This window comes from Trichechus manatus, unplaced genomic scaffold, assembly GCF_000243295.1.
Source record: "Trichechus manatus latirostris isolate Lorelei unplaced genomic scaffold, TriManLat1.0 scaffold00035, whole genome shotgun sequence".
NCBI lineage: Eukaryota > Metazoa > Chordata > Mammalia > Sirenia > Trichechidae > Trichechus > Trichechus manatus.
This window is the reverse complement of record NW_004443971.1, coordinates 11,995,709-12,022,979: the sequence shown is the minus strand read 5'-3', so window position 1 is coordinate 12,022,979 and position 27,271 is coordinate 11,995,709. Positions and strand designations below refer to the sequence as shown.

The 27,271-nt window shown below is 38.5% G+C and overlaps 2 protein-coding genes across 6 annotated transcripts in view; both read left to right on the top strand.

The window, feature by feature from the left end:
- Positions 1-2,872: 2,872 nt before the first annotated feature.
- ZC3H11A (zinc finger CCCH-type containing 11A) overlaps positions 2,873-27,271 on the top strand; it is a 43,442-nt gene continuing 19,043 nt past the window's right edge. Inside the window, exons 1-9 of one of the 5 annotated variants that reach the window (XM_004375259.2) lie at positions 2,873-2,998; positions 8,888-10,326; positions 16,349-16,548; positions 17,629-17,748; positions 23,788-23,911; positions 25,335-25,538; positions 25,663-25,779; positions 26,031-26,111; positions 27,145-27,255. In XM_004375259.2, coding sequence (XP_004375316.1) covers positions 16,495-16,548; positions 17,629-17,748; positions 23,788-23,911; positions 25,335-25,538; positions 25,663-25,779; positions 26,031-26,111; positions 27,145-27,255 — 811 coding nt within the window. In that variant the 5' untranslated portion in view covers positions 2,873-2,998; positions 8,888-10,326; positions 16,349-16,494. Of the gene's footprint in view, positions 2,999-8,887; positions 10,327-16,348; positions 16,549-16,751; positions 17,749-22,046; positions 22,218-23,787; positions 23,912-25,334; positions 25,539-25,662; positions 25,780-26,030; positions 26,112-27,144; positions 27,256-27,271 lie in introns of those variants that run through there. The other 4 variants (XM_023730322.1, XM_023730323.1, XM_023730324.1 and 1 more) reach the window with 4 other exon arrangements.
- Positions 3,717-9,953, top strand: ZBED6 (zinc finger BED-type containing 6). The gene has a single exon (XM_004375350.2). It carries the CDS (start codon positions 4,755-4,757, stop codon positions 7,695-7,697), a length of 2,943 nt encoding a protein of 980 aa, XP_004375407.1. The 5' UTR covers positions 3,717-4,754; the 3' UTR covers positions 7,698-9,953.

Here is a 27,271-nt window from a genome sequence, read left to right as displayed (position 1 = left end):
AAAAATCTTGCATTCTTTCTCTTAAAGGGCTCTATAAAACTTCTGCTTTCAAAGCCAAAACACACTTGACATCCTAAAAGGTTCTGGCAATTATTTACTAGAGACTGAAAATCATTTAGAATTCAAGCTGGAGTGTGGGTAAGGGGAATCTGGCATTGTGCCTCGGTCTAGATACTTTAACCAGTTGCTGTCAAGTCGATTCCAACTCATGGCAACCTCATGTGTGTCAGAACAGAACTGTACTCCATAGGGTTTTTAATGGCCGATTTTTTCGAAGTAGATCGCCAGGCCTTTCTTCTGAGATGCCTCTGGGTGGACTCGAACTGCAACCTTTTGGTTAGCAACAGAGCATGTTAATCATTTGCACCACCCAGGGACTCCTTCTAGATACTTTATCTCCTTGTAACAAAGAACGGACAAGATTCCCCCCTCCCACCCCCCACACAGAATTCTGTGTATATGTGAGGAAGGGGATCCCAATGCGGACTCTTGCCTGGCTTTCACAGGGTATTCTAATTAGTTGTCCCTCCTTTCAAAGCCCTAGGCTTTTAACTTCTGCCCTCCTCAATGTCCCTATCACCTTGTTACTTTTCTCTTCTCCCTTGGGAGAGACTAATGGAAACTGAGATATGATTATTTCTATCAATAACAGACTAGTTGAACAAATGGGAAAACAGCTTTGCAATGGGATGGGAGCTGCTAAAAAGAATTTGTAGGCCTATAAGCACCGTAAGGAGCCCTGGTGGTGCAGTGGTTAAGCACTCAGCTGCTAACCAAAAGGTCAGCAGTTCCAACCCACTAGCCACTCCTCAACAGAAAGACATGGCTGTCTGCTTCCATAGACATTACAGCCTTGGAAACCCTGTAGGGGGCAGTTCTACTCTGTCCTGTAGGGTCACTATGGGTCAGAATTGACTCAACTGTAATAGGTTTACAAGCATTGTATTTCAAAGATTCACATCTGTCTTAATTATCTAGTGCTGCTATAACAAAAATACCACAAGTAGGTGGCCTTAACAAACAAATTGATTTTCTCACAGTTTAGGAGGCTAGAAGTCTGAATTCAGGGTGCCAGCTCTAGGAGAAGGCTTTCTCTCTGTGTCCGCTCTGGAGGAAGGTCCTTGTCTGAGCTTCTTCTGCTCCTGAGCAATCTTCATGTGGCTTGGCATCTCTCTTTCCCCACCTCTGCTTCTCTTAGGTTTGTTTAATCTCTTTTATATCTCAAAAGAGATTGACTCAAGACACACCCTACACTAATCCTGTCTCATTCACATAGCAAAGGCAACCCATTCCCAAATGAGATTATAACCACAGGCATAAACGTTAGAATTTACAACTCATATTTTGGGGGGCCACAATTCAATCCATAACGTCCTTTCAAATTTTAACAATTCTGATCAATGACCTGTCAGTGTTTAACTGGCAGCTTTTTTTCTCTTTTAAGAGCCATAAAATAATAGTGCATCTTACAGTCAATGATAACTTAGATTTGATGAAATACAATGTAAGTATAAACTACATATAGCATGACTGTCACACCAGGACTGCAGTTTAGAAAACCCTAGGCTGGAAACTTCTTAAGCTATCTGGAAAGCCCTCTGTTAAAGTGGAAAACCTTAGGTGTTGTGGCACAGACAGAAACTGGTTGCCAGGAGCCTACTTGTTAGCTCTGGTTGACATGGCAATCACAGGGTATTGTCATGTAAGTCAGGAATGGGACAAGGATTCTAATGTTGTGGCTTCTCACACTGAAAGGAGATTAAAAGCCGAAGTGTGAGGTAGGACCGTTCTGACTTGATAGATCCCCAGTCATGCCCTGGCTGGGACTCCCACACCTAGGTGACAGCTGGCTGCACAAGCCCAAGAGGGAATAAAAGGTGCCTGGAGTCCTATAGGCTCGCTATGAGTCGGAATCCTCTCATAGCAATGAGTTTGGTTTGTCTGGTTTATCGTCAAGGGTGTCCTTTCTTAGTAGCTGAACTGTATCCTTTATCTAAGTTAGGCAAAATGTTGCCACCTAAGCAAGTCCTGGGAGCCACTAACCCAAGGGGATCTTGGGCTTCTACTGTATCAGCATAATATGCTTATTTGCATACAACAAAATTAGGATATATGCTAAATTAATAAGAGATTATTTCTTAGGGGTGGGATTAATGGAAATTGTAACTTTCTACTCTACATATTTCTGTATTACTTTAATTTTTAAAGAAACCACTTACATGTATTATTTCCATAATCATAAAAAAAGGTAAAAAAAATTTTAATTAAACAATACAGGACAATGTTAAAAATAAAGTGAGGAGGCGACTGCTGATTTTTTTTTACTCCCCCTCCCCACCCTTCATTAAATTTTTATTGAGCATGAATTACTATTCCAGTACAAATATTTGTCTTAAGAAATAAAAGAAACTATCCAAAGTCCAATTTTATTTCCTCAAATAAAAGTAAACGTACAAATCCTTCAAAATCGTGTGGGAAAAGTACAGTTTGTTTCTAAATTAAATTGATAGACGGTTTGGACATTTTATTCATTAAGCAAACACTTTGGTATAAATAAACTCAGCACCTACCGTTTGGTAGATACAATTCTGGCGGCTTTCAGGTTTGTTACCTCGTTTGATTCAAGACTATCAAAAGATGGTTTCAAGAAACCGGTAACGTTCTAAAAACGCATTCCCTGCGCAGGAAGGAACCCCACACCTTAGCGTCTCCTTTATCACGTGACCCTGTGATTGGAGGAAACCATCTTAAGCGCTTCTTAGAGAGAAAACTACATCTCCCAGAATTCTTGCGCTTTGCGTCGTGCTGGCACTTTTACTGGCCGGGTCTTAGGGCTGAGCCTGTAGCCGGGCGCCATCTTTGAGGCTGGCAGTCTTGGATTTCTGCTGGTGTTGCTGCTGCGAGGACGGCGGGTGGCAGCGGCTAAGAAAGAAGAAAGACGTGGCAGCAAGCGGGAGTCGGGGGTAGTGTCGCCGGTTCGGTAAAGTTCTGTTCTCTGGTAACTAGACCCGTTTTTTAATTCCCGAGTGGCTTGGGGCCGGGGAGGTGGGGAGAGGGCGAGGGGAGTGGCAGCGGCCTCCCCTCGCCCCTGGGTCGGGGCCTAGCCCGGGAAGTCAGAGTGGGTCTTTCGGCCCCGCAGTAACGACCCCATCTCCCCACCTCCCGGCTGCTGCCCTCGCCGGGGCAGGCTGAGAACCCCGGGCTCCCGCTCACTTTTCTCACCTACCCTGCCCCCACCCACACTACCCCACTTCCACCCCACCCCAGTCCCACGGCGCCTGCTCTTTTCCCAACCAACCAACCTCCCTCCCCTCCCCCACATCCGGCCGCTGTTAGCGAAACTTGTAGGAGACCCGAGCAGCGCCAGAAGACAGACTGCTCCCCTGACTCCCGGAGAGATAACTGACATTAGGTTGCTTTGTTCGGGATAACAGTTTCTCTAGTTTAGCAGACCCCCACTGCCTAAGTCAGACTGAGTGCCAGGAGCTGAATTTACTTACTCTCATTCCTCTCCAGGATCCCACTACTTTGGAGGTTTTTCTCAAACTCCACATACAGAAAGCCACCGACCTTACTCCGGTATTCTACACCCCTTCCCTACCCTAATTACACTCCCACCCCCAGCCCTCACCATCGGAGTCAAGAGCAACAGGGACACTTCCGTTCTCCTTGTAGGATTGATGAAACCGTAATGAAGAACACCCCCCAAACTCCCATAATCGGTGCGGAATCCTATGGGGGAAGGCTTGTATTGTTCGCATTTTCCAGGTTTTGGTTCAGGACCTTGAGAAGGAGGCTGTGGAACTAGTGATAGCGATGCTTTTTAGGGTAAATGTATGTAGGTATTGGGGGAAAGGGAGGGATCAATCAAGAAGGAATGAAAGTGGTTTAAAACTCATTTCAGTTTTTGCTGCACGTATAGAGTTCAACTTGAGTTACTGATATACAGCTTGTAAAGCTTCTCCAGTCTAAAAATGTCTGAAAGCTAAATTTGGATTAACTCTTGATGCAAACAGTAAAATTAAAAATGCAGTTTGTAACCTTATTTCATAATTTTACTTTCAAGGCTTTTTTTTTTTTTTTTAAAGCCATCCAGATTTTTTAAAATTGTATTGCTTTTAATTAGAGCTGAAAGAGCTCAGTTAACATTTGCTGTTAGTGACCAGTATGTGGAGTCTGATTTAACTTTCCAGAATTGACTTACTGGATTGTATTCACAAATCACAATCCTAAATGATGAATGTTAAATGATGCACTATGTTTTTGTTTAAATGAAGTTTCCTAAAAATATTTAATTTCAGAATTAAGGGGAAATCAATGTTGCTATCATAAGGCATCGTAAGATATGTATTTAAAGAGCTGAAGGCAGATTAGTTCTTAATGAAGCAGAAAGAACATAGACCTGGAATTTGGAAGACCTGGCTTCTAGCTGCTACCGACCAACTCTATGACTCTGGGGAAGTGGGCCTCAGTTCTTTTTTCTATAACATGAGGAGATTGGACTGTTTGAGTTCAGAACTCAGAGAGTTGGAAGGGATCCTAAAGCCCTCTAAGAAAAAGTTTGGGAATGTTCTCCATTGCTGTCACTTTTCCTCCAAAAATAACCTGGCTTGGAAGTTGTTGGTCCAGAGGGAACTTGACTCCCCATAGAAATTGGAGAAAAGGCAATGCAAGTAGAGAGGAACAGCTGTATTTCTGCTTGAGTAGTAAACCCACTCCCAGATTCTGGTACAAGTTTTGGAGACATAAAGAGAATGAGTATATGTACCTTAAATGTGCCAGTTTCCTCGCTCTCTCCTGGCAGAAGATGCAGCACTTTGACCGGTACTGGGATTCTGGGATGTGTTCCTACTAATTCTAATACTGATGAAGAAGATGTGGTAGAGGCAAAGATGGTGGCTGAAGGAGTAGATAAAGAAGCAAAATTGCCTGCTAGAAAGAAAAGAAAGAAGGGTTTGCGAATTAAAGGAAAAAGGCGCCGAAAAAAATTGCTCCTTGCCAAAAAGTTCAGTAAGGATTTGGTAGCTGGGAGGCCCATTGCAGATGCCCCTGCTTTGTTAGCTTCCAGTGCCACTGAGCAGGATGAAGAAAATCTTTTTGAGAGTAATATAGAAAAACAGATCTACCTACCTAGTACCAGAGCCAAGACTTCCATTGTGTGGCACTTCTTTCACGTTGACCCCCAGTACACCTGGCGAGCAATTTGTAATCTCTGTGAAAAAAGCGTCAGCAGAGGTAAACCTGGCAGCCATCTTGGTACGTCTACTCTTCAGCGACATTTGCAGGCAAGGCATTCACCTCACTGGACCAGGGCCAACAAGTTTGGAGTCACTAGTGGGGAGGAGGATTTTACCTTGGATGTGCCTTTATCTCCCTCTTCTCCTGGAAGCAATGGAAGTTTTGAATATATCCCTACTGATCCTTTAGATGGTAATAGAATGGGCAAGAAACTACATAAATCAGCATCTTATGCCCTGAGGGCAGAAAGAGGGAGATTTCTCATCAAAAGTAACATTGTCAAACATGCCTTAATTCCTGGAACAAGAGCCAAGACATCTGCAGTTTGGAATTTTTTTTACACTGATCCTCAGCACATCTCAAGAGCTGTGTGTAATATATGTAAAAGAAGTGTGAGCCGGGGTAGGCCAGGATCCCACTTAGGAACTTCAACACTTCAACGACACCTACAGGCCACGCATCCCATCCATTGGGCTGTTGCCAACAAAGATAATGGTGCTGTTGGAAATGGATTAGATGAGGCCGAGACTGAGAGAAATGATGTCTTGAGCGATCCTCTGCGTGGAGAGAAGTCTACAGGTAGCCAAGATTTAACAGCTGAGGATCTCAGTGACTCTGATTCAGATGAACCTCCTGTGTTAGAAGTTGAAAATAGAAGATCTGAGAGTCCCGCTCCTATTGCAGAGCAAGACAGTGTGATGAATGCACAGGAAGGAGAAAGAACATATTGTGAAAATTCAGTCTCAAGTCAAATTAGTCAAGCAATTATTCAGATGATTGTAGAGGATATGCATCCTTACAACTACTTCGCAACCCCAGCCTTTCAGAGATTCATGCAGATTGTGGCCCCTAACTATAGGTTGCCGTCAGAGACTTACTTTTTCACTAAGGCTGTACCTCAGTTATATGATTGGGTCAGAGAAAAAATTTTCTTAACTTTGGAGAATGTACAAAGCCAAAAGATCCATCTGACTGTTGACATATGGACCAATGACCCATTCACCAACTATTTCATTGTGACTGTACACTGGGTCTCTTTGGAAACTGTACCTTCTAATAATGGCAGGATCCCAAATTTTAGAAAATGGGCAGTGCTTTGTGTAACAGGTTTGGCCAAAGACTGTTTGATAACCAACATTTTACAAGAATTAAACGACCAGATTGGTCTGTGGCTTTCTCCAAATTTTCTTATCCCTAGCTTCATTGTTTCTGACAATTCCTCTAGCGTGGTACATGCAATCAAAGATGGCGGTTTTACCCATGTGCCATGCTTTCTGCATTGTTTAAATATAGTCATTCAAGACTTTTTCTGTGAGCACAAAAGCATTGAGAATATGTTAGTGGCTGCTAGAAAAACCTGTCATCATTTTAGTCATTCGGTCAAGGCTCGTCAGATACTGCAAGAGTTCCAAAATGATCGCCAACTTCCATGGAAGAATTTGAAGCAGGATGAAACTGGCCATTGGATTTCTACATTTTATATGTTAAGATGGCTCTTAGAGCATTGCTACTCAGTTCACCATAGTCTTGGCAGAGCCAGTGGAGTTGTGCTCACGTCCCTTCAGTGGACTCTAATGACTCACGTTTGTGATATTCTTAAGCCATTTGAGGAGACCACCCAGAAAGTGAGTGTGAAAACCACAGGATTGAATCAGGTGCTACCCCTAATACGTCATCTACTCCTTTCCCTGCAGAAACTTAGAGAAGATTTTCAAGTCAGAGGTATTACTCAGGCCCTCAATCTGGTGGACAGTTTATCTCTGAAACTTGAAACTGACAGCCTTCTAAGTGCCATGCTCAAATCCAAGCCCTGTATCTTGGCTACTTTGTTAGATCCTTGCTTTAAAAACAGTTTGGAAGACTTTTTTCCTCAAGGTGCTGATTTAGAAACTTATAAGCAGATTCTTGCAGAAGAGGTTTGTAATTATATGGAATCTTCACCAGAGGTCTGCCGTGTTGCAACTTCAGAAGCTGCTGGTCCCTCAGCTACAGGAGGAGCTGATTCATTTACCTCATCTATAAAAGAAGGCACCTCCAGTTCAGGCCCCATTGATAGCTCAGCTGCAGATAATATTGCCATTGGAAGCAAAAGCTTCATGTTTCCTTCTGCTATAGCAGTAGTGGATGAATACTTCAAAGAGAAGTATTCAGAAATCTCAGGAGGTGATGACCCTTTGATTTACTGGCAGAGGAAGGTGAGCATATGGCCAGCTTTGACCCAAGTTGCCATTCAGTATCTAAGCTGCCCCATGTGTAGTTGGCAGTCTGAGTGTATCTTTACTACAAATAGCCACTTTCATCCAAAGCAGATCATGAGCCTGGACTTTGACAATATAGAACAGCTGATGTTCTTGAAAATGAACTTGAAAAATGTTAACTATGATTATTCTACGTTGGTTCTGAGTTGGGATCCTGAGAATGAAGTTGTTCAAAGCAGTGAAAAAGAAATATTATCTTGATTTCTTTTTCCTTTCTCCATTTAAAATGAGCAACTTTTTGCTATATTACTGTATCCTAATTGCTATAATTGTTACATGTAGTCCTACTAATTACTTAATCTATAAAAACAAATCTGGGGAAACATTAAAAAAGGCAGAAAATTCCTCAGAGGCAATATAATTTTGCTAAAATGAAGATTACAGATTTCACAGTAGTAATTTGATGTAGCAAGCACTTGAAATTTTGTTTCTATCAATTGAGAGAGAAGAAATTTTTTTTTTAACTGAAAAAAAAAAAAATAGTGCAGCATTGAAAGGCTTTAGGCTATTTCTGGCTGGTAGATTTAACTAGTAATTGGTTTTAAGTAAAACTTTTCCCCAGTATGGGAAGTGTGATTTCTCTAAACTAATGGAATGAGAATAAAGCATACTAAGGTGGTCTTCCTTACCCTCGCCCCCATTTTTTTTATTTCTTTAAAAACCCTGATGCTTACCTACAACTTGGCAAAAACAAAACCCATAAAATTGTTTTATATTTGGAAATTTCTAAATGCCTCCTCATACTGGTCAGCTTTATAATTTCAACTTACTGTGATAGAGTTTACCCATTATATTTAGGATTGGAGCTGTATGAAATTTGGGAATTTTAGAAAATAATTAAGCAATTTACTTTTATTCTTCGAATTGCTTTTTTTTAACCTTTATGTAATAGTGTAAAAACAATAAAATTGTATAGGTACAGCTGCATAATTTAAGGGTAAATGACATAGTAAAAAGGTTATGAAAGATGGAAAAGATTGAATGGGAATTGGAATGAAAGCCCCATGACTGTACTTTGACGAACCCGGTATGCATTTCCCAGAGAATATTTCCCTAATTTCAAATGATTTAAAGTGTCTTTTCTTTCTCTTTTCTTTTTTTTTTAATATACTGAGTGACCCATAATACTGTATTCTTAACTATCTATGAGAGTGTTTTGGCCACTGTATTCTTAACTAAAAATAAGCAGTCAATATTTTCATGTGTTAGGAGTCATTGTCTCACTGGTAAAAGAAGGAAATTGATCTCAATGACCTTTAAGGTCTCTTTCCACTCTGTTTCAGTGAGTGAGTGAGAAGCCAGAAAGTGATGACCTTTTAGTAAAAGTCTATTAGAAGTTTCAGACTGAATAACTAATGTAAGATCCCAATTTTTCCTTTTTTTCATTTTAGATTTGGGGATATTCCCTGCCCAAAAAATTCCTGGAAAATTGACTAGTATTAAGTGTGAGTAAAAGGTGTCCACTTTTTTTTAAGTTTTGATTTTAGTTTTGTCTTGGATAGTATTTGGCAAGATTTAGCCTAGAAATTATGTAGTATTTATTACATGAGAATCAAAATTGCTTTGTTACTGGGCTGGTTTCAAAATTTAGAACTCATTTCTGTGTATCAAAATAGGTTTTTTTTTTTTGTTTTTTTTTTTTTAATTTTAAAATGGTAAACGTACCATTGTAAAGTGAAATTTCAGCTCCTTTGCTAATTGGAGTAAATGGATGATTACAACGTTGTAGCCATTAGCAATAAAAAGTTTGGAACTAGGCTGCATAAGCAAGCCTTTGTAGGGCCAATGTTGAATGTCATGTCAGTGACATTGGTGTTCATATAAAAGAAGACAAAATATTCCCTTAGATAAAAATTTTCTGTGTTTGACAGTGCCAGTTCAGGATGGCTATAATGCTGCTCTGCCTTTTACAACTTGCTGCACCGCTCTGTAGTTACTCTGTAACTGTACGTTTCTATCTTTTTTGGTTAAACACTCCCTGAGAATGATGATGATATACATACATCCGTATTATACACATTCACATGTGTGTAAGGATTTCCCTTCATCTTTGTTTTATGGGCTGGGCAAATTTAGTGTAACATTAATTTTGTGATACTTTGATATAAGAGTAAGTTCACTATTTTTATAATGAACTCAAATCTAAAGTCTTTTATAGTGTATTTTAAAAGGGAAAACTTACCTAAATGTTTTATTTCTACACGTGTATGTATATGTGTGTGTGTGTGTGTGTGTGTGTATAAGCCAGTTAGTATCTATGTACATTTATATACATAAAACACTTTATATTTTTACATATAAGTATGCTTTTATTATACAGATAATAAAGATGGGGGAAGGTTTCTGTTTTTTTCTTAATAGGTGAAGAAATCTTGAAGACCAGAAATTGGATCTTATTGAATTTTGGTGTTTTTTTTAACTTTTTCTTTTATTCTTTTCTTTTTAAATTACATTGTTCGGCTATGGAAGATGGATCTTTTTTTTCTTTTTTTTTTTTTAAAATAACCCGTTGAATCTCAAGTTCATTTTTAAATGAACTTTTTTTGTTGTTTTTTTGTTTTTTGTTTTTGAGGAGATAACTAACCCTAGCTGTCTCCAGTCTGACAAAGGTTATTCGAATGGACTTAATCTTCCAGTAGTTGGGAGATATTTTAAAAGCACATCCTGTGTTTGAATTGTGGCTGAGAGGTTTCCTTGGCAATGTGAGGAGGAAAATTCTTTCTGCCTCATTATTATTAATTCATGGATTGAGTGTTGGTTCGACCTACAGGAGTAATAGATTGGAACTCAGTGAAGACCCAGATGTTCCTGTTGAGATCAGCCAGCTAATGTAAGTGTGGAAGTGGGTTCCTTTTTTTCCCCCTCATTAAAGGGGACAACATTTTTGTGATTTAAGGCATAATTTTCCTGGATTAGTAAGAAATTAAAAGGCCATTGTCAAGATATTTTTACCAGCTTTTAGTTTTTGGACAGAAACATCTTTTGCGTATGTGTGTCATGATGGATGTACATTGCAAAAAAAAGGTAAAAACAATATAGCCAAGGTGAAAATCCCCCTGTAATTCCATCTCCCCCGAGAAAAGCACTGTTAACAGTTTTATCAGGACATAGTTCTATGTCCATACATACAGCTGTGCCTCATCTTTTTTTAATCACTACGTGGTGTACCGTTATATGAATGTTCTGTAATGTAATGTATTCCTCATCATTCCCCCATCCACTTTAATTTTAATGGCAAAAACTATGAGTTATTAAAATAGCCCTGCACTCAATAACAGCCCTGTACACATCTGTCTAAACTTACTTCTTTAGAACCAGCTCTTAGATGTGAATTTGTGGAATTGTCATATATTACTCTCTAAAAAGGTTGTGCCAATTTAGTAAACAACTAACAAGTTGTTTTTTTTTTAATTTGTAAAAAAAAAAAAAAAAAAAATTCTTTTTAATAAAAACACTGATATTTGGCCATGTTGCTGATAAGTCTTTTGCTATATAAATGTTTTTCATTTTATGTAGTCAAATTATCTGTTTTTTATTGTTGAGGTTTGGTATCAGTTTATTGTTAACTTTGGTATCATGCTAAAGAAGATTTTTTTCACCCTAAACTGATTTTAAAAGTACCTTGCATTTTCTGCTAGTACTTGGATGATTATGTTTTTCATATTTAAAATTTTATTTAGGTCTCATAGTTATGTGGTATGACCACTCTTCCTCCCACAAGCATGGTAGACATTGTCACATATGACTTGCCTGTTTGCTGAGCCCAGTTACAAGTTCAGAATTCATCTTAGTATCGTTGTTGGGTGCTGTCAAGTTGATTTTGACTCATAGTGACCTCGTGATAGAGTAGAACTGCACCATAGGGTTTTCTAGGCTGTAATCTTTACGGGAGCAGATTGTCAGGTCTTTTTCTGTGGAGCCACTGGGTGCGTGGGTTTGAACCGTCAACCTTTTGATCAGCAACCAAGCACTTAACCGTTGCACCACCAGGGCTCCTTTTCTTAGTATGTTGTTAGGTGCTATCTAGTCAATTTTCAACTCATAGCGACCCCATGTGACAAGAGTAGAACTGCCCCATACGGTTTCCTAGGCTGTAATCTTCACGGAAGCAGATTGCCAGGTCTTTGTCCCATGGAGCAGCTGGGTGGGTTTGAACTGTACTTAACCGTTATGCCACCAGGGCTCCTCTTTCTTAGTATAGTGCTCTAATAGAGTTGTTATGTGAGCTGAAACTAAAACCTCTTTGCCATACCTGCATTTATTCACCTGGAATATTTTTTTTAATGAAGTAGAAAAAATTTTTTTTAATGGCTGGCCTTTTTTGTTGTTGTTGTTAATTTCAAAAGCCACTCTTTTCATAAATCACATTTATTCATGGACTTAAGTTAAATTGATCTGTGTACTCATTTATTTGCCAGTATTTAAATGTTACGTTTCACACCTATTATATCAGGTAGAGCTGGACCCTCCTATTCTTTTTTAAATTATCCTTTTCTCAAACAGTTATTCTTCTAGATGATTTTACAGTCCTGTCACATTTCAATAATAAACTCAAATTGGGATTTTGACTTGAATTATGTTCAGTGTATGGATTATCTGGGGGAGAAGTAACATCTTTAAGCCTTCTAGTCCATTTATGTCTCCATTTATCCAGGTCTCTTGTGCCTTAATTTCAGAGTTTTTTGCTTTTTAATTTAATGTAGGTCGTGCATACTTCTTAAATTTCTTCCTCTACATATATTAATAGTTTTGTTTTGAATGGGACTCTTATTATCTTCTGAATGATTGTTGCTGACGCATAGGAAGTTTACCGATTTTTGTATATCTTAAATCTAGCTGCTTTTATTATTCTCATTATTTTTTTAGTTGATCATTAGATTGTCTAGTTTTCAAGCATATAATCTGCAGATATTGAATTTGTCACATCTTTTCTAGACTTTTACCTTTTTTTCTTCTTCTTGCATTTGCTAGAACCTCTGGAACAGTGTTCATAATGGAGATGGTGGCCATTCCTTTTTGTTTGTTTGCCTTTAAGTGTTCTTACTTCTAGTATTTTACTGTATTGCACATGCTGATGGTTCCTTAGGTTCCTTATGATTAAGTGCTCTTACGTTAAAGAAGTTCTTCTAATTTACTACAAGTTTTTTACCTTTTTAAAAATAACATTTAAATCCCCTCCTTTTTTTTCTTGTTTATCATTTTATCTTTTGGGAATCTTAAGATAACCACAAGGTCTCCCCCCACCCACTTTAATCTATTAATGTAATGAATTACATAATAGATGTCCTAATGCTAAACCATTCTTAGTGCTGGAGTAAACCTTTTTTTTTGATTATGTGATGTTACTCTTTTAATATACTGTTGGTTCAGTTTGCTAATGTTTTATTTAGGCTTTTTCATCTGTACCATAAATCACATGTCCATAGCAGTTTTAGAGCTTTTTACAAAGCAGTGAAATATTGTCTGATGTGGTTTGTTTTGTTCTTTTTCTACTTGTATTGAGTTCTATTTTCTAAATCCTTTTTCTCAAGCGTGCTTCCTTGAGTAATTATTTTCAAGACTACATTGAGTATGTAGATGATATACTTTTTTGAGACTTTTTGTGTCTGATAATTTCTTCCTTGTCCTGAGCTGTCCTTGAAATGTCATTTGAAAGGCTAAATCTAAGGTCATAATGTCTCCTTCAGAATTCTGAAAACATGACATTATTGTCTTTTGACATACAGAGATTCAGATGGGAAGTCTAATGCCAAGTCTGACTTACTTTCCATTTAGTCATCTGCTTTTTCCTGGAAGTTTGTACAATTATGTCTTTACTATTGGAATTCAGAAAATTTCACTGTGTCTATGTATAGTAGAGGAAAATTTCTGCCTAGTATTTGATGAACCCCTTTAATCTAAAGGCTCAAGTCTGTCCTGTAGGGAAATTTTCTTGTATTGCTTCTTTTGATATTATCTCTATTAGTGCCTTTCCTTCCTTTTTCCATTGTACAGAAATTGAGCCTGCTGGCTCCACATCATATGCCTTTTCTCTCATATCTGTCTGCATTTTTTGCTTTGCATCCTGGGAGATGTCCTGCTAGTGATACGTTATAGTTCAGTTATGGTATCTGTTTTTCATCAGTGTTTATTTTGCTGTTGATTCCCTCTACTGAAATCTCTTGGAGGGGAGGAGGCTGGAAAATTGAGTTTTCTTTTTGTTTTAAGCTTTTTATTGTTCATACTCTTTTTTTTCATGGTGGTATGTTCGTTTGTATCAATGCTACGTCCTTCTGAGAGTATGTATTAAATTTTTTTTAAAAGAATTTCTCCTTTCCATACATTAACTTAGGGTTGGGATGGGAGAGGGCTGCAAGGTTTGTTTGTTTTTTCCCTCTTTCTACTTTCAAATAGCTGTTTTCCATTGAAAGTAATCAGGTTTTTCTTGACGACCTGGATACTTTTCTTTTTTCTTTTAAAATTTAAGAAACTTAGTAGGATTTCTTGGGTTTCTGTTTGGGGTAGTAGTGATTCCTGAAAAGGTGTAAATTTTGATTTCTATAAAGATTTCTTTTTGCTATTTTCTTGAATAGCAATTCTGCTTTTCCCCTTAGTGAAAGTTATAAAAGCTCAATATGTAATAAGGAACTGTTTTTTGAAGCATTGTTAGAAAGGGGGTGCCCATCTACTCAGGGTTCAGTCTCCCTATACCCCTGCTTACCTCTGAGGGAGCTTTATAGAAATTAATTTGAAAATAATTGCCATAGTGCAGTTCATGCTATTTTGTTGCCGTTTCAGAGCTGTCATTTGCTGTTTGATTAGTATATTGGGGGTCTCCCTGAAAACCAGCACAGTTTCATAGATGCTCTTCAGGATATTGATTTCAGGTGTGAAATTGACTTCTACTCTCTCTCTTCTCCTTCAAAAAATTTTATTGTGAAAGTTTTCATTCTCGTCAGATTAGTACATTTCCTTTTAGCTTACGTGTCACTAATTATTTGAATATCCCTTAAATACTTGGCCACATCTGACACAGTTTTTAAAATTTCTTTTTAGTGTACGCTAGAATGCAGAATTCACTCTTCAGATGTGGGTCGGGGAGCCCTGCTGATGGATCAGTGAGATGCTTTTAAAGGTCCAACCCATGTCCCATTCTGCAGCAGTTCAGTATGGTCCAGCCAGCTAGGGCATATTTAAATTTTTTATTATGTCTGTGTTGTATTATATTAGAAAATACTATATTACGATGAGCAGATAAAATAATCATAATCACCTAAACTTCTACCACCCTGGCAGTAACTACTGCTAACATTTTGGTGTCTATTCTTCCAGACTTTATTTTTTATGTATATTTATACGTGAGTGTAAACAAGTGAGATCATATTATTTTTGTAACTTTCTAAAACAAATATATTATCCATACTTCCACAGTACAAATATAATTATTTTTAATAGCTGTGTATTGTCACGTTATATGTATGTACCACATTTTTTTTTAAACAGTCTCCAATTTTTAACATTTAAGTTTCTATGTGTTTTCTTCATTATTAGAAACAAGATGGTGGTGAACTTTGTGCATTATTATCTTGTATATTTGTCCTGTATTTACCTCAGGACAAATTCTGGAAATGGAGAGGTTGGGTCAGAGTGTGTGCAAATTTTAAAGCTTTCGAGGCATGTTGAATGGCAGATAATTTCTCATAACCTAGGTTATTGACTTCAAGGGTAGTTTCATTTTGGCACACTATGCTTAGATTAGGAATTAACAGTGGAAGGTATGCTTGAATTTGGATTAATTGATTTCGGATTGTATATTGTGTTTCTGAAACCTGACCTTCTGGTATAGCGGTTTGTAGAAACCTCTCCCATATCGAGATGTGTGTTCTTGTAACATATTTTTACTTTTGTAGAAGTGTTTATGGACACTGTAGTGAACCAGGGTATGGCAGGGACTGGGGAGAAAGGGTGTTGGTTATTTTGTTGATTAACTGTTTTATGGGAAGAACTCCGAGGAATTTTTTTATGCCTTGTTTTTAATTGCCCTCATACTGTTCTTAGCATCCCATCTCAGCTGTTTTCTACCTTGCCTGTCTTTCCTTACTCCTTTGTGCTTATCTAGATTCTAGGTATGCAGCTCTGTAGCCATCTTCATTATATAAACTAGCTCTGTAGATGTTTTCAGAGACAATTATTTCTCCAGTTATTCCCGCCAAATGGTTTTCCCCACCTAGTTACAATTACTGTATGTTTGAAATAACAAAAATGCTTGTGAAAATATTGGAACTTTTGTCAGTTAGATGAAAAAATGGTATTTGTCAGAAACGTGGATTTAGCAAGTATTCTGTGTAAAAAAAAGGAGCCCTGGTGGCATAGTGGTTAAGCACTTTGCTGCTAACTGAAAGGTTAGCAGTTGAAACCAACCAACCGCTCTGGAGAAAGATGTGGCATTCAGCTTCTGTAAAGGTTACAGCCTTAGAATCCCTAGGGGGCAGTTCTACTCTGTCCTTCAGGGTTGCTGTGAGTCTGAATTAGTACAAAGGCAGTGGGTTTGGTTTCGGTTTTCTGTGTAAAAAATTTAAGTTCCATTAATAATCTAAAATGTAGATCATTTGTGGAATTAGCAATGCTAATTTAATTTTATTTGAGCAGTTTAGCACCATAAAGAATGTATAAGAAGGAAGGACATGGCTATTCCTTAACAAAACAAAAATAAAATATGAACTAGAGTGTTTACAAAGCTATGTATAGGCAAATATAGGTTAAGATTTGGTTTTAACAATGTGATCTTGTTAGTCAGAATGATTTGGAGGAGAAAGTTGGAAGAATTTACCTGAAATGATTTATTTAAATCATTGTCTATCTCCTCATTTTAGGATTGCGTTTTAAAAGACCATTTCTGAGATTGAGTGTTCTTGTGGAAGGTTAAACCCATTTCAAGAAGACTTGGAGCTGGTCCTTGCCTTGAGGAAGCAGTGGCTTGTGTCCAAGAAGCCACTTCTGATCCAAGGATCTACCCAGCATGCCTAATCAAGGAGAAGACTGCTATTTTTTTTTCTATTCTACATGTACCAAAGTAAGAATTGGTATCTCTAAATTAGCCCTTTCCTGCTTTCCTGGATAAGATAATCTTAACATCCTGAATTGATTTTATGTTTTGTTTTGCTCAACTGCTATCAGTTTTTAGTAAAGAATAGCATACTTGGGAAAATTCATCGTTCATTCATTTTTTTCTCTCTTCCTTTTATGTATAACTGATTTTTCCACGTTCTCTAAAAGTGAAAAGGACCGTGACATATCATCATTGAGTGTTTAATCTGTTCCAAGGGCCTTTGGAATTAGGTACACTTTGGCCTGTGGGTTGCAAGCCTTGATTTTATTTACTTTGTATTAAATGAGTGAGTGGGTTGGATTATACATCTAGAAACTGTCATGGATTGAATTTGACTTAATTCTCCACCCAGATTTCCTACTGTCTAGTAAAGAATACTTTCAGTATAAGACAACAAAACCATCTTTCTGAATATGCTTTTGCAACTTCTTTGCTTTATCTTTGTCAAAACTTCCTGTTTTTGTGCTTGATTCTTTTGCAGCATTGTTTAGATGTGTGTGCTTTTTTATGTTGCTTCTTTGTGACTAATTCTGTAAATTTATATGTTGTTATAAGAACTTTTCCTATCTTAAATATAGCGGTTTGTCCAACAGTAGTATTTTGTATCAGGTGTCACCATTGTACAGAGTATGTAGTGAAGCAGGTAGTTATACTTAAGTCCTAATCTATTAACTTACTTTCTGATTTTCTATCAAAAGCTAGAGTTACAGAAATCAGGGTGTATGAAACAATTTTGCAGATAAACTGTAAGCTATATTTAAAGAGTACCTAATACTCCCACTTGTCTTTTTCCCCCATCTCTCAGCTTGTATGACTCATGTCATCAAATCAGATGAAGGGTGCTGTCAGGAAACAGACCATAGGGAATTATACATTTTTCACTCGTTATGTTCTTAATCATCCCATCTCAGTTGTTTTCTCTATCTTGCCTGTCTTTCCTTCTTTGTGCTTATCTGGATTCCAGGAAATTTTTATTATAGACATTTTGCCAGGGCTGTATTTTGGGGCCACAGTTCTTTCCTTTGTTCTTCCGTTTTGTCACAGGGCGACAGCTGTCCGTTCCGTCACTGTGAAGCTGCACTGGGAAATGAAACCGTCTGCACCTTATGGCAGGAAGGGCGCTGCTTCCGACAGGTGTGCAGGTTTCGGCACATGGAGATCGATGTAAGTTTGGAGTTTGCGTTATCATCATAGAATAGTCTGGGGTGATGGGGGGGCAATAAAAAATACAGGAAAAAAATCACATTTTATACATTTTAATATATGGGTTATATTTTATTTTTTAATGATCCAGTGAAATTTCTGATTGTTATAATGCTCACTTAATGTTTAAATGTTAAGGAGCATGAACTGGTATAATCTTTCTGCAAGGCAGTTTGGTAATATATCTAAAGCCTGAAATACGTGTGTGCGTGTGTGTGCGTGTGTGTGTGTCCAACTGCCGTATAAAACTTCTTTCTGAAGCATCTGAGAGTTCCTGACATTCCCTATTACCAGATACTTTCGTATTTCCTACAAACAAGGACATAACCATAATACAGCCATCAAAATTAGAAAATTAACATGGATACATTACCTCCATTTAATCCTTAGGTCCCATTTACGTTTTGCCAGTTGCCCCAGTTATGTCCTTTATAAACAGCACAGGGAGCGAGTCCAGATTCAGATGTTGCATTTAGTTGTCATGACTCTTCAGTCTCCTTCAGTCTGCAACAGCTGCTCAGTCTTTCCTTGCCCTTTATTAGCCTTGACACTTTCAGTAATTACAGACCGTTTATTTTGTAGAATGTCCCTCAATTTGGGGTTGTCTGCTGTTTCTGCATGGTTAAATTCAGGTGGTATGTTTTTGGCAGGAATATCACAGAAGCGATATTCTTCTCATTGCATGACATCAGGTGCATATGATTTTATTTTTCCTGTTGCTGGTGTTGCTAACTTTGATCACTTGATTAAGGTGATATTGGCCAGACTTCTTCACTGTAAAGTTCTTCTTTTTATAATTAGTATTTTGTGGAGCGGTAGAAACCCTGGTGGCATAGCGGTTAAGAGTTCGGCCGCTAACGAGAAGGTCGGCCTTTCAAATCCACCAGGTCCTCCGTGGAAACCTTACAGGGGCAGTTCTACTCTGTCCTGTAGGGTCGCTATGAGTTGGCATCGACTCAACAGCAGCGGGGTTGTTTTTTGTAGAGAGGACTTGGAGACCCTGGAAATCTTCCATTTCTCATCAGACTTTCCCGTTTTATCCAGTTGTTTATTTGTGTTAGTGTGAACTCATGATTTCTTTCAGGGCTTATAACTGGTTTGTTCTGTTCCAGCCTCCTGCGAATTTACATTTCTAACAAGTTCCCTGGAAGTTATACATAAAAATCACCTAGGGATCTTGTTAAAATGTAGATTCTGACTCAGTATATCTGGGGTAGAAATGAAAATTCTCTGCAGGGAACTTGTTAAAAATGCAAATTCTCAGCAGGGGTTCCAGCAAGAAGAAAGGAACCAGTTCGAAGCACTGGTTTCTTCTTTTTTCATTACATTATAATTCCTGTGTCATTCTTTTTTTATGCTCAAATTGACCCAGATTTGGCCAGTAGGGGTCCTTCAAACTGGTTTTTGTGTACTTTCACATGTTTCCATCATTCTTTAAGCACCTCTTTGCTTTCTGAACTAATAAGATTTTTCAGGCTCATCTTGTACTTTTCCTATTCCAGCCTTGGAATCAACCATTTCTCCAAGGATCCCTGGTTCCTTTCAGTGAAGAATGGTATATAGAAATTAAGATCTGGCTGCTCCTGCCGTGTCACTGCTTCCAGGTCCTCTCAGTGGACAGAGCTAGGGGATATATAAATGTATATACGTACATACGTTTACGTCATTATTACCGTATGTCTTCTTGTTGTTGTTAGTTGCCATCAAGTTGATTCCAACTCATGTGTGCAAACCCCGTGTGTTCAGAGTAGAACTGCTCCATAGGGTTTTCAAGGCTGTGACCTTTTGGAAGCAGATCACCAGGCCTGTCTTCCAAGGCGCCACTGGGTAGGTTCGAACCATGAGCCTTTCAGATAGTAGTGGAATGTTTAACCACTTGTGCCACCGAGGGACTCCTTACTATATGTCTATGTAGTGAAAATTGTGAGTTCACGTAGATGCCCCCAATTCCAGTGTAAGCCACAAGGTTCATATTAGACTTCTCCTTTTCCATACTTGTAATTCTCTTCTCCAAAAGTGAGAAACTTAGTTCGCATTGCCCTTAATATTTTCACTTATTTGATCAGTTACTTATTATGTAAACCAGTATTGTATCACAGCCTCTTCCTTCCTCTTGGGCTCTGACATCACACATGAAGCTTCCCCTACACAGGAATACCCTTCTCACCTTGTGTCACCTCCAGCTCCCTATGCCAGACCTTATGGGGACCACTTCCTCACCCTTCTTGGACGCCTCCCCCACCCCAGTCCCACTTTGGATGCCCCTCATGGATTTCTTTTTCATACCCTTGGGCTTGATACTGCCATGTGGGATGCTCTCCTCACCCTGCTCACACTCTGACTCTGTGCCAGGTCTCCACTCGGGGCCACCCTGCCTTCCTCACTTTGCTTGGTCTTTGATGCCCCATTCCAGGCTGCACCTCTGTGGAGATACCTTCCTTACCCTATATTGAGCTGCCCTTATGCACAGAAGTCTTGCTTACCCTGCTCAGGCATAACACTGTGTCGGCCACCTTCCTATGCAGATGCCCTCCTAACCCCTCCTGGGTTCTGACACCCAGTGCCAGGCTTCCACTTTGTCACATGGGCATCTTCCTCATCCTGTCAGGCGCTAGTACCCTGATTTGGGCCTTCTTCCCCGCCGTGTGAGTGCCTAATGACTTTGAACTGAATTGTTTGGGAGGGGATGGGGAAAAAGGAAGAGACTACGTATGCATTTTGTATGCCAGGGGTCACATAGTCTGGTTTCACATTTCTCTTCTTCCAAATAGTAAGAAATTCATTAAATAAACTCAGAGCAAGGAATACTTTGCACTTAATGAAAATATCATGTTGTAACATTGAGGGCGAAGTGTAATTGACACAGCTCCTATGGAAGGTGTGCCTGGGTCTCCAAGTATGCCCCTACATTTAGGAATTTGCTGGAAATCATGGGACACAGCATATAGTTTTATTCATGGTTAAGATTTATTACAGCTAGGGTGCACAGCTGGATCATAAGAGAAGAAGACACAGGAAGAGTCTGGAGGAACGTGCGTCCAGGCATCCTCGTGCTCTCTCCCTCCCGTGAGAGGTCACATGGAACACACTCTTCTCCCAGCAACAAAAATGCAGCAACATACGTGTCATGTTTCTGTCCAGGGAAGCCCGTTAGAGACTCAGAGCCCAAGGTACATAGGCACCCTCTGTCTAGCACCTTCCAAAATTCCAAACTCCCAGAAAGAAGGCAGGTGTTCAACATAAACCATATTGTTTGCACAAACAGTCTAGGCATAGCGAACTACTCTTATCAGTTAACTGTTGACTGGGAACATTCTAAGAGCCAAGTTCCCAGATGCCAGCCAAGGGCCTATCTTGCAGACAGGTCTTTCTAAGGATAGCAGTCTCAGGCCTGCTATTTTAATTTTTTTCTGCACAGAGGCTAATTTGGCTGTATTTCTCAGAACTCTCCAAAAATGCTTATACCTTTGTCCCATATGTTCTCATCTATGTGCAAAATGAGCTGTATACAGAATTACTCATTGTAGCATAATTTGTAATGGTAGAATGCTGGAAATAACCTAACTATCCTTCAGTTAAAATAAATTGCTATATTCGTATGTTCATATAATGGTGTTCTGGGCAGCTGCTAACAAAAATTTTTTAAAGGGAAACTCATTTATTGATATGGAAAGATCAAAACATTTTGAGTGAAAGAGGCAGAGCAAAGTGTTTAATATGCTACCATTTATGGAAAAAAAAGAGGGAAAAGAATTTGTATCTGTTTTCACTTACCATATGCATCTAAGAAAAATCTGAAAGTATAAAGGAGAAACAACAGTGGCTTTGGGGGAGGAGGGACAAGGATAGGAAGGAGTCTTTTTACTGGGTACCTTTTTTGTATATGTCTTTGAAACGTGCTGTATTAGCTATGAAAAGTTCAGAGAAATAATTAAGTAGGAGGAGGATGTTACTATGGAGGATATGTTGCTAAATCAAAAATCTACAGAATTATGTGGAATTCCTTTCTTTTAAGTGTACATATGTGTATTTATGATTAAAAAATAAAAGAGTCCTATACCAAAATAAGTGGTTCTTTTTGGGTAATAGTATAACAAGCATTTATTTCAGTTTTCTAAGTCGTCTTCATGTTTGTGTTACTTTTCAATTAAAAGCACAATCCAGTGAATATGTTAAACAGATCAAATAAATGTCAGGTGACCCCAATATTAGAGGATACTATTATAGAAGTCATCTTATAATTTAAAAATTGCTTCTAGGAAAGAAATAACTTAAGCAAAAACTGATCCAGGAGCAAGGAAGATTGGCATTAGGTCCTGCCTTGAGGAAAGAGGAGTTGAATAATTGTTATTATTCCTATCTAAAAGAACAGTGGCAGCTATTACACCTATTTTTTGAGTGTGACAGGAGACTAATTCTATCTTTAAAAGGTAAAGATATTTGCTGTACTTTTTAATAATAATTAATCATGCATGTGGCAGAAATGGGAACATACGTTTTTAAAATTGTTTTTTCCAAATTGCCTTTCAGAAATGTTGAACTAATTTACATTTTCATTAGCACTGTGAAGGGCTGCCTGCTTTTGCACACCCCCACCAACATCATGTATTATGAAATTTATCAATCTCAAATGTACTAGGTTTTGATCTCCGCCCTTTTTGATGCTTTTAACAGTCTTTTTGTTTCTCTGTTTCTCCACATTTCAAATTTCTGAATTAATATTGTTCTTTCCTGGAATTTTAAACCTTAGGCTGCTTATTGTGATGACAGAACCAAATATAAGGCAGGCTGTTAATCAGAGGGTATTTACTTTTCCGAAGTGCTTGGTGGGTCTTTTTTCTTTATTGAGTTATTTAAGTATATATAGAGAAAATTACACAAATCACAATAATACAGCTCAAAGAAGTTTCACAGAGTGAGTATCTTATTTGGCCAGCACCCAGATCAAGAAATAGAACTTTATCAGCACCCTATTTGCTCCCTTCATACCTTCATTGTCACTAATGACACCCCCAGAGGTAATTCCTACCCTGACTGCTGTACCATAGAGAAGTGTTGCCTGTTTTGGTCTTTATATAAATGGAACCTTTTGTGGCTGGCTTCTTTCAGTCTGCATCTGTGGCACTGAGTGTAGCAGTGGTTCCTTCCTTTTCATTACTGGGTAGCATTATTGTATGAATATACTACAATGTATTTATCCATTCTAGTGTTGATGTACATGTGGGTTGTTTGTGTTTTGGAGCTATTCCAAATAGCATTGCTTTGAACATCCTTTGTTTTGAACGTTCTTTTATGGGTCATTTGGAGAACTAATGTATGTATGATCCAGCAGCTTATTCCTAGGTGTGCAAGTATTCTTTCTGTTCTCGTTCTCCTTCATAAGATGGAGGTGGCCTTGGTAAGGATAAATGCCATCCCTTAGTATATTAAACATATGCCTTACTTTGAAGAGCACTGATGGGGAAAATTTACTTAAAGCCTTGAACTCCCAGCTTCAAATAATGCCTGCAATTTATTGAGTCCTTTCTATATGCTGAGTGCTTCGTGTGCATTATTTAATTTAATCATCATAAGAAACCAGTTAGATAGCTATTTTTCCCATTTTATAGCTGAGATACGTGAGGCTTTGAGGCATTAAGTTATTTGTCCGAGGTCAGATGGCCAATAAATAGCATAATAAAGAGTTTCAAACCTTGTTCCTTTCTTTTTTTGCATAATTTTAACTGCTGTATCATCCTGCTTCTCTGAGTGTAGACATTTAGGTGTTCTCGGATGCGGGCAAGGAGAAAAGAATAGTAGAGAATCTACCACCCCTACTCCCTTCATCTCTTCACAACGCTTAAAAGTATATCGCATTGAGCAACTGCTTCCTGCTCAAAATCATCTCACGTGCCTCACGTTTCTGAACCAGTTAGGAACTTTATCCAAAAGACAAGTTTTCCAAATGAATACTTGTCTTACTTTGTTTTTTATTTGAAAAAATGTTCTTCTTTCCTACAGAAAAAACGCAGTGAGATTCCTTGTTACTGGGAAAATCAGCCAATGGGATGTCAAAAACTTAACTGTGCTTTCCATCACAACAGAGGACGCTATGTTGATGGCCTTTTCCTACCTCCGAGCAAAAGTGAGATCTATTTGCAATTTTAAAAGAATAGTTACTGTTTAACAAACACCTGTTATGCATACTGTACAAAGTATTTTATTGCCTTCTTCGTATTTTATAGTCTATTATTTCCACTTTCCAGATGAGGGAACTGAATTTTATTAAGATTAAATGAGTTGTATGTGGTCGTAAAACCAGTAAGTGGCAGAGCCACGATTCAGACTTTATGTTGCCAAAAGCCATACTGCCTCACAGGTGGTTCTGGGTGTGACAGCTTAGATTGTTATAGTTTAATTCGTTTTCCATTTTCTTATGAGACCTACAGAGGTTTTTAAGAAAACTTGATTCGCCAGGCCAAAGGTTGACAAATCTGATCCTCCTCCTGTTTTGTAAAATAAAGTTTTGTTGGAATGTAGCCACAATCATTTACATTTTTTCTGTGGCTGATGTTGTGCTACAACCGCTGAGTTGAGTAGTTGAGACAGAGACCATGTGTGGCCTGCAAAGCCTAAAATATTTACTATCTAGCTATTTACAGAAAAAGTTTGCCAACCCTGCTCTAGGCTATAATCTAAAATAAGATTTAACGCTACAAAAAGCTAATATTTTTTGGAAATCTAAATTGCAAATAAATGTTAATGAGGTAAAGAGAGGGGATGGCCCACATTAAGCTATACAAGCTTTACATAGTTGTTTCCAAAGCCCGTTTTTAAAGTAGTTTCTTAATGGAATTATCAGCCATTTAAAGTCAAATCTGGTGTGATTAAATTTGATGGTTACACCTTTTCACCTCTATTTAAGGGAAAAAAGTAGGCTCTTTATGGTTTGGTTCAAGTAAATGTTATCTGCTGTCTTAAAGCTACTACTTTGCTGAGCAAAAATCCTGTGATTTCAATATTTAAACAAAATGTTTAGAATTTACAGTTACTGTGCACCTAGCAAGGAGCCCTGGTGGTACAGTGGTTAAGCACTCGCCTGCTAACCAGAAGGTCTGCAGTTTGAACCCACCAGCTGCTCCTCGGGAGAAAGACCTGGCAGTCTGCTCCTCTAAAGATTGTAGACTTGGAAACCCTATGGGGCCGTTCTACCCTGTCCTATAGTGTTGCTATGAGTCAGAATCGACTCAAGGGCAGTGGGTTGGTTTTTGTTTTTTTTTTTTTTTTTTGTGGTGCATCTAGCCTCTTATTCATTTTATCAGCAGTATTTTGTTGGGTCCCCATTTTGAGTGTATTTATATACAGTGAAAAATTACTAGCTAAAGTCTTATTTTCCTCCTTGGGAGTTTAGAATCTAATTGGGAAAATTAGGTAAAAAGACCTAAATGTTCATAAGGAAGATACACCAAACTTACCATAGGTGGACAAGGATCTTCAATGTTTTGGGATTGTATCTTCTGATTTTTTTTTTTTTTTTTTAAATTTACTACTGATTTTGTATGTTTTAGCTGTGTTACCCACTGTGCCTGAGTCACAAGAAGAGGAAGTGAAGGCTAGCCAGCTCACAGTTCAACAGAACAAATTGTCTGTCCAGTCTAATCCCTCCCCCCAGCTGCGGAGTGTTATGAAAGTAGAAAGTTCAGAAAATGTTCCTAGCCCCACACATCCACCAGTTGTAATCAATGCTGCAGATGATGATGAAGATGATGATGGTAAGTCTTTGCTCTTTTTTTAAGGCGAATAAATAGCCAGTGTCACTTAGTGAATTGGAACGAATTAGGATTAAAGCTCTAGGCCTGTTTAAATTGTGAATTTGTCTTTAATGTTGATATTTAGATCAGTTTTCTGAGGAAGGTGATGAAACCAAAACACCTACCCTGCAAGCACCTCCTGAAGTTCATAACGGATTACGAGTGGCTTCTGCCCGGAAACCTGGGGTCACTGTAAAGCAAGGTAAGATAAGGTCGTTGGTGCTTGGCCCGCTCATCAATCTGACAGCGCTCCTAATCGTGTCTGAACTATTGTAATCACCTTTGGGATTTAGTTCATGATCACCATCACCTCCCTCTTCCCTCTCCTATCACATCCCTCCCCCATATAGTTTTTCATCCATTTAGAGAACATTTGAATGCCTGCTATGTATAGATAAATGCATACGTGAAAAGGCGCTAGTTCCTCATGTGATTCTTATATGGGTTTCTCAGGTGAATGTTTGAATTTTGGAATAAAAACTCTTGAAGAAATCAAATCAAAGAAAATGAAGGAAAAATCCAAGAAGCAAGGTGGTAAGTCATTGTGCGTTTTGGCAGAAATGGTTGGTTGTTGCTAGAGAAGAAGAATAAGAACACTCTGGAAGCAGCAGCCAAAATAATCAAATAGATGTTACTTCCGTAGCTTGTTTTCAAGTAAAACACAGACTTCCTTCAAATCACGGTTGCTTTTTGAATTCTTTATAGCTACATTTCAGTCCCTAACTACTCAGAGCTAGGCATATATAATAACGTGTTTATCTTGAGAAATACAACGCTGAAAAATAGCATTGTTGTGGGGTGCCGTTGAGTCAATTTTGACTTACAGCGACCCCATGTGACAGTAGAACTGACCCGTGGGGTTTTCTTGGCTGTCATCTTCACGGGAGCAGATCACCAGGTCTTTCTCCTACAGAGCCACTTGGTGGGTTCAAACCACCAACTGTTTGGTTAGCAGCCAGATGCTTAACCATTGTACCACAAGGGCTTCTTAAAGAATAGCATACAAGAACTATATTAAGAGAGGGAAGACTTCATTTTGCAGTAGATGAGTTCTTTCTCAAGGGCTGCTGGAATTTTCTTCTGGAGATTGCCTTGGCTTGGTTGATCTGTATTTCCAACACTAAAAATTATAGTTACGGTGTGAAATGTAATATTTAGAAAGAAGCAAAAGGTGCTAAGGTTCCTCTTACTAAGCTTATTCTATAGGAAACTTGGAGTTTGTGTTCTGCAGATGATTAAATTTAGAAGGAAAGGTTCAGTTGACACACCTGATGGCTGATGTACCTTTGAGGTTAACTTTACAGTGTTAGCCTTGTTGGTAAGTAAAAGTGGGTTGAATGCTTAAGTCACTCAGAGCCGTTTGTATATTTTATTTTCACATTGTGCCCCAGGCAGATAAGAAATAGGGATCATCTCCCCTCCCGCAGACAGGCTCAGAAAGACTGATTGGCTTGTGGTCATCGGTCTGTATTTGACTTGACTGGTCACAAAAACAGAATTTCTTGACTTGTGATAGCTTTGGTATTTTCTATAAATCATTTGCTTTTCTTTGGCTTGCTTTATTCAGAAGGTTCTTCTGGAGTTTCCAGCCTTTTACTCCAACCCCAGCCTGTTCCAGGTCCTGAAAAAGAAAATGTCCGGACTGTGGTGAGGACAGTAACTCTGTCTAGTAAACAAGGTGAGGTATGGGTAGG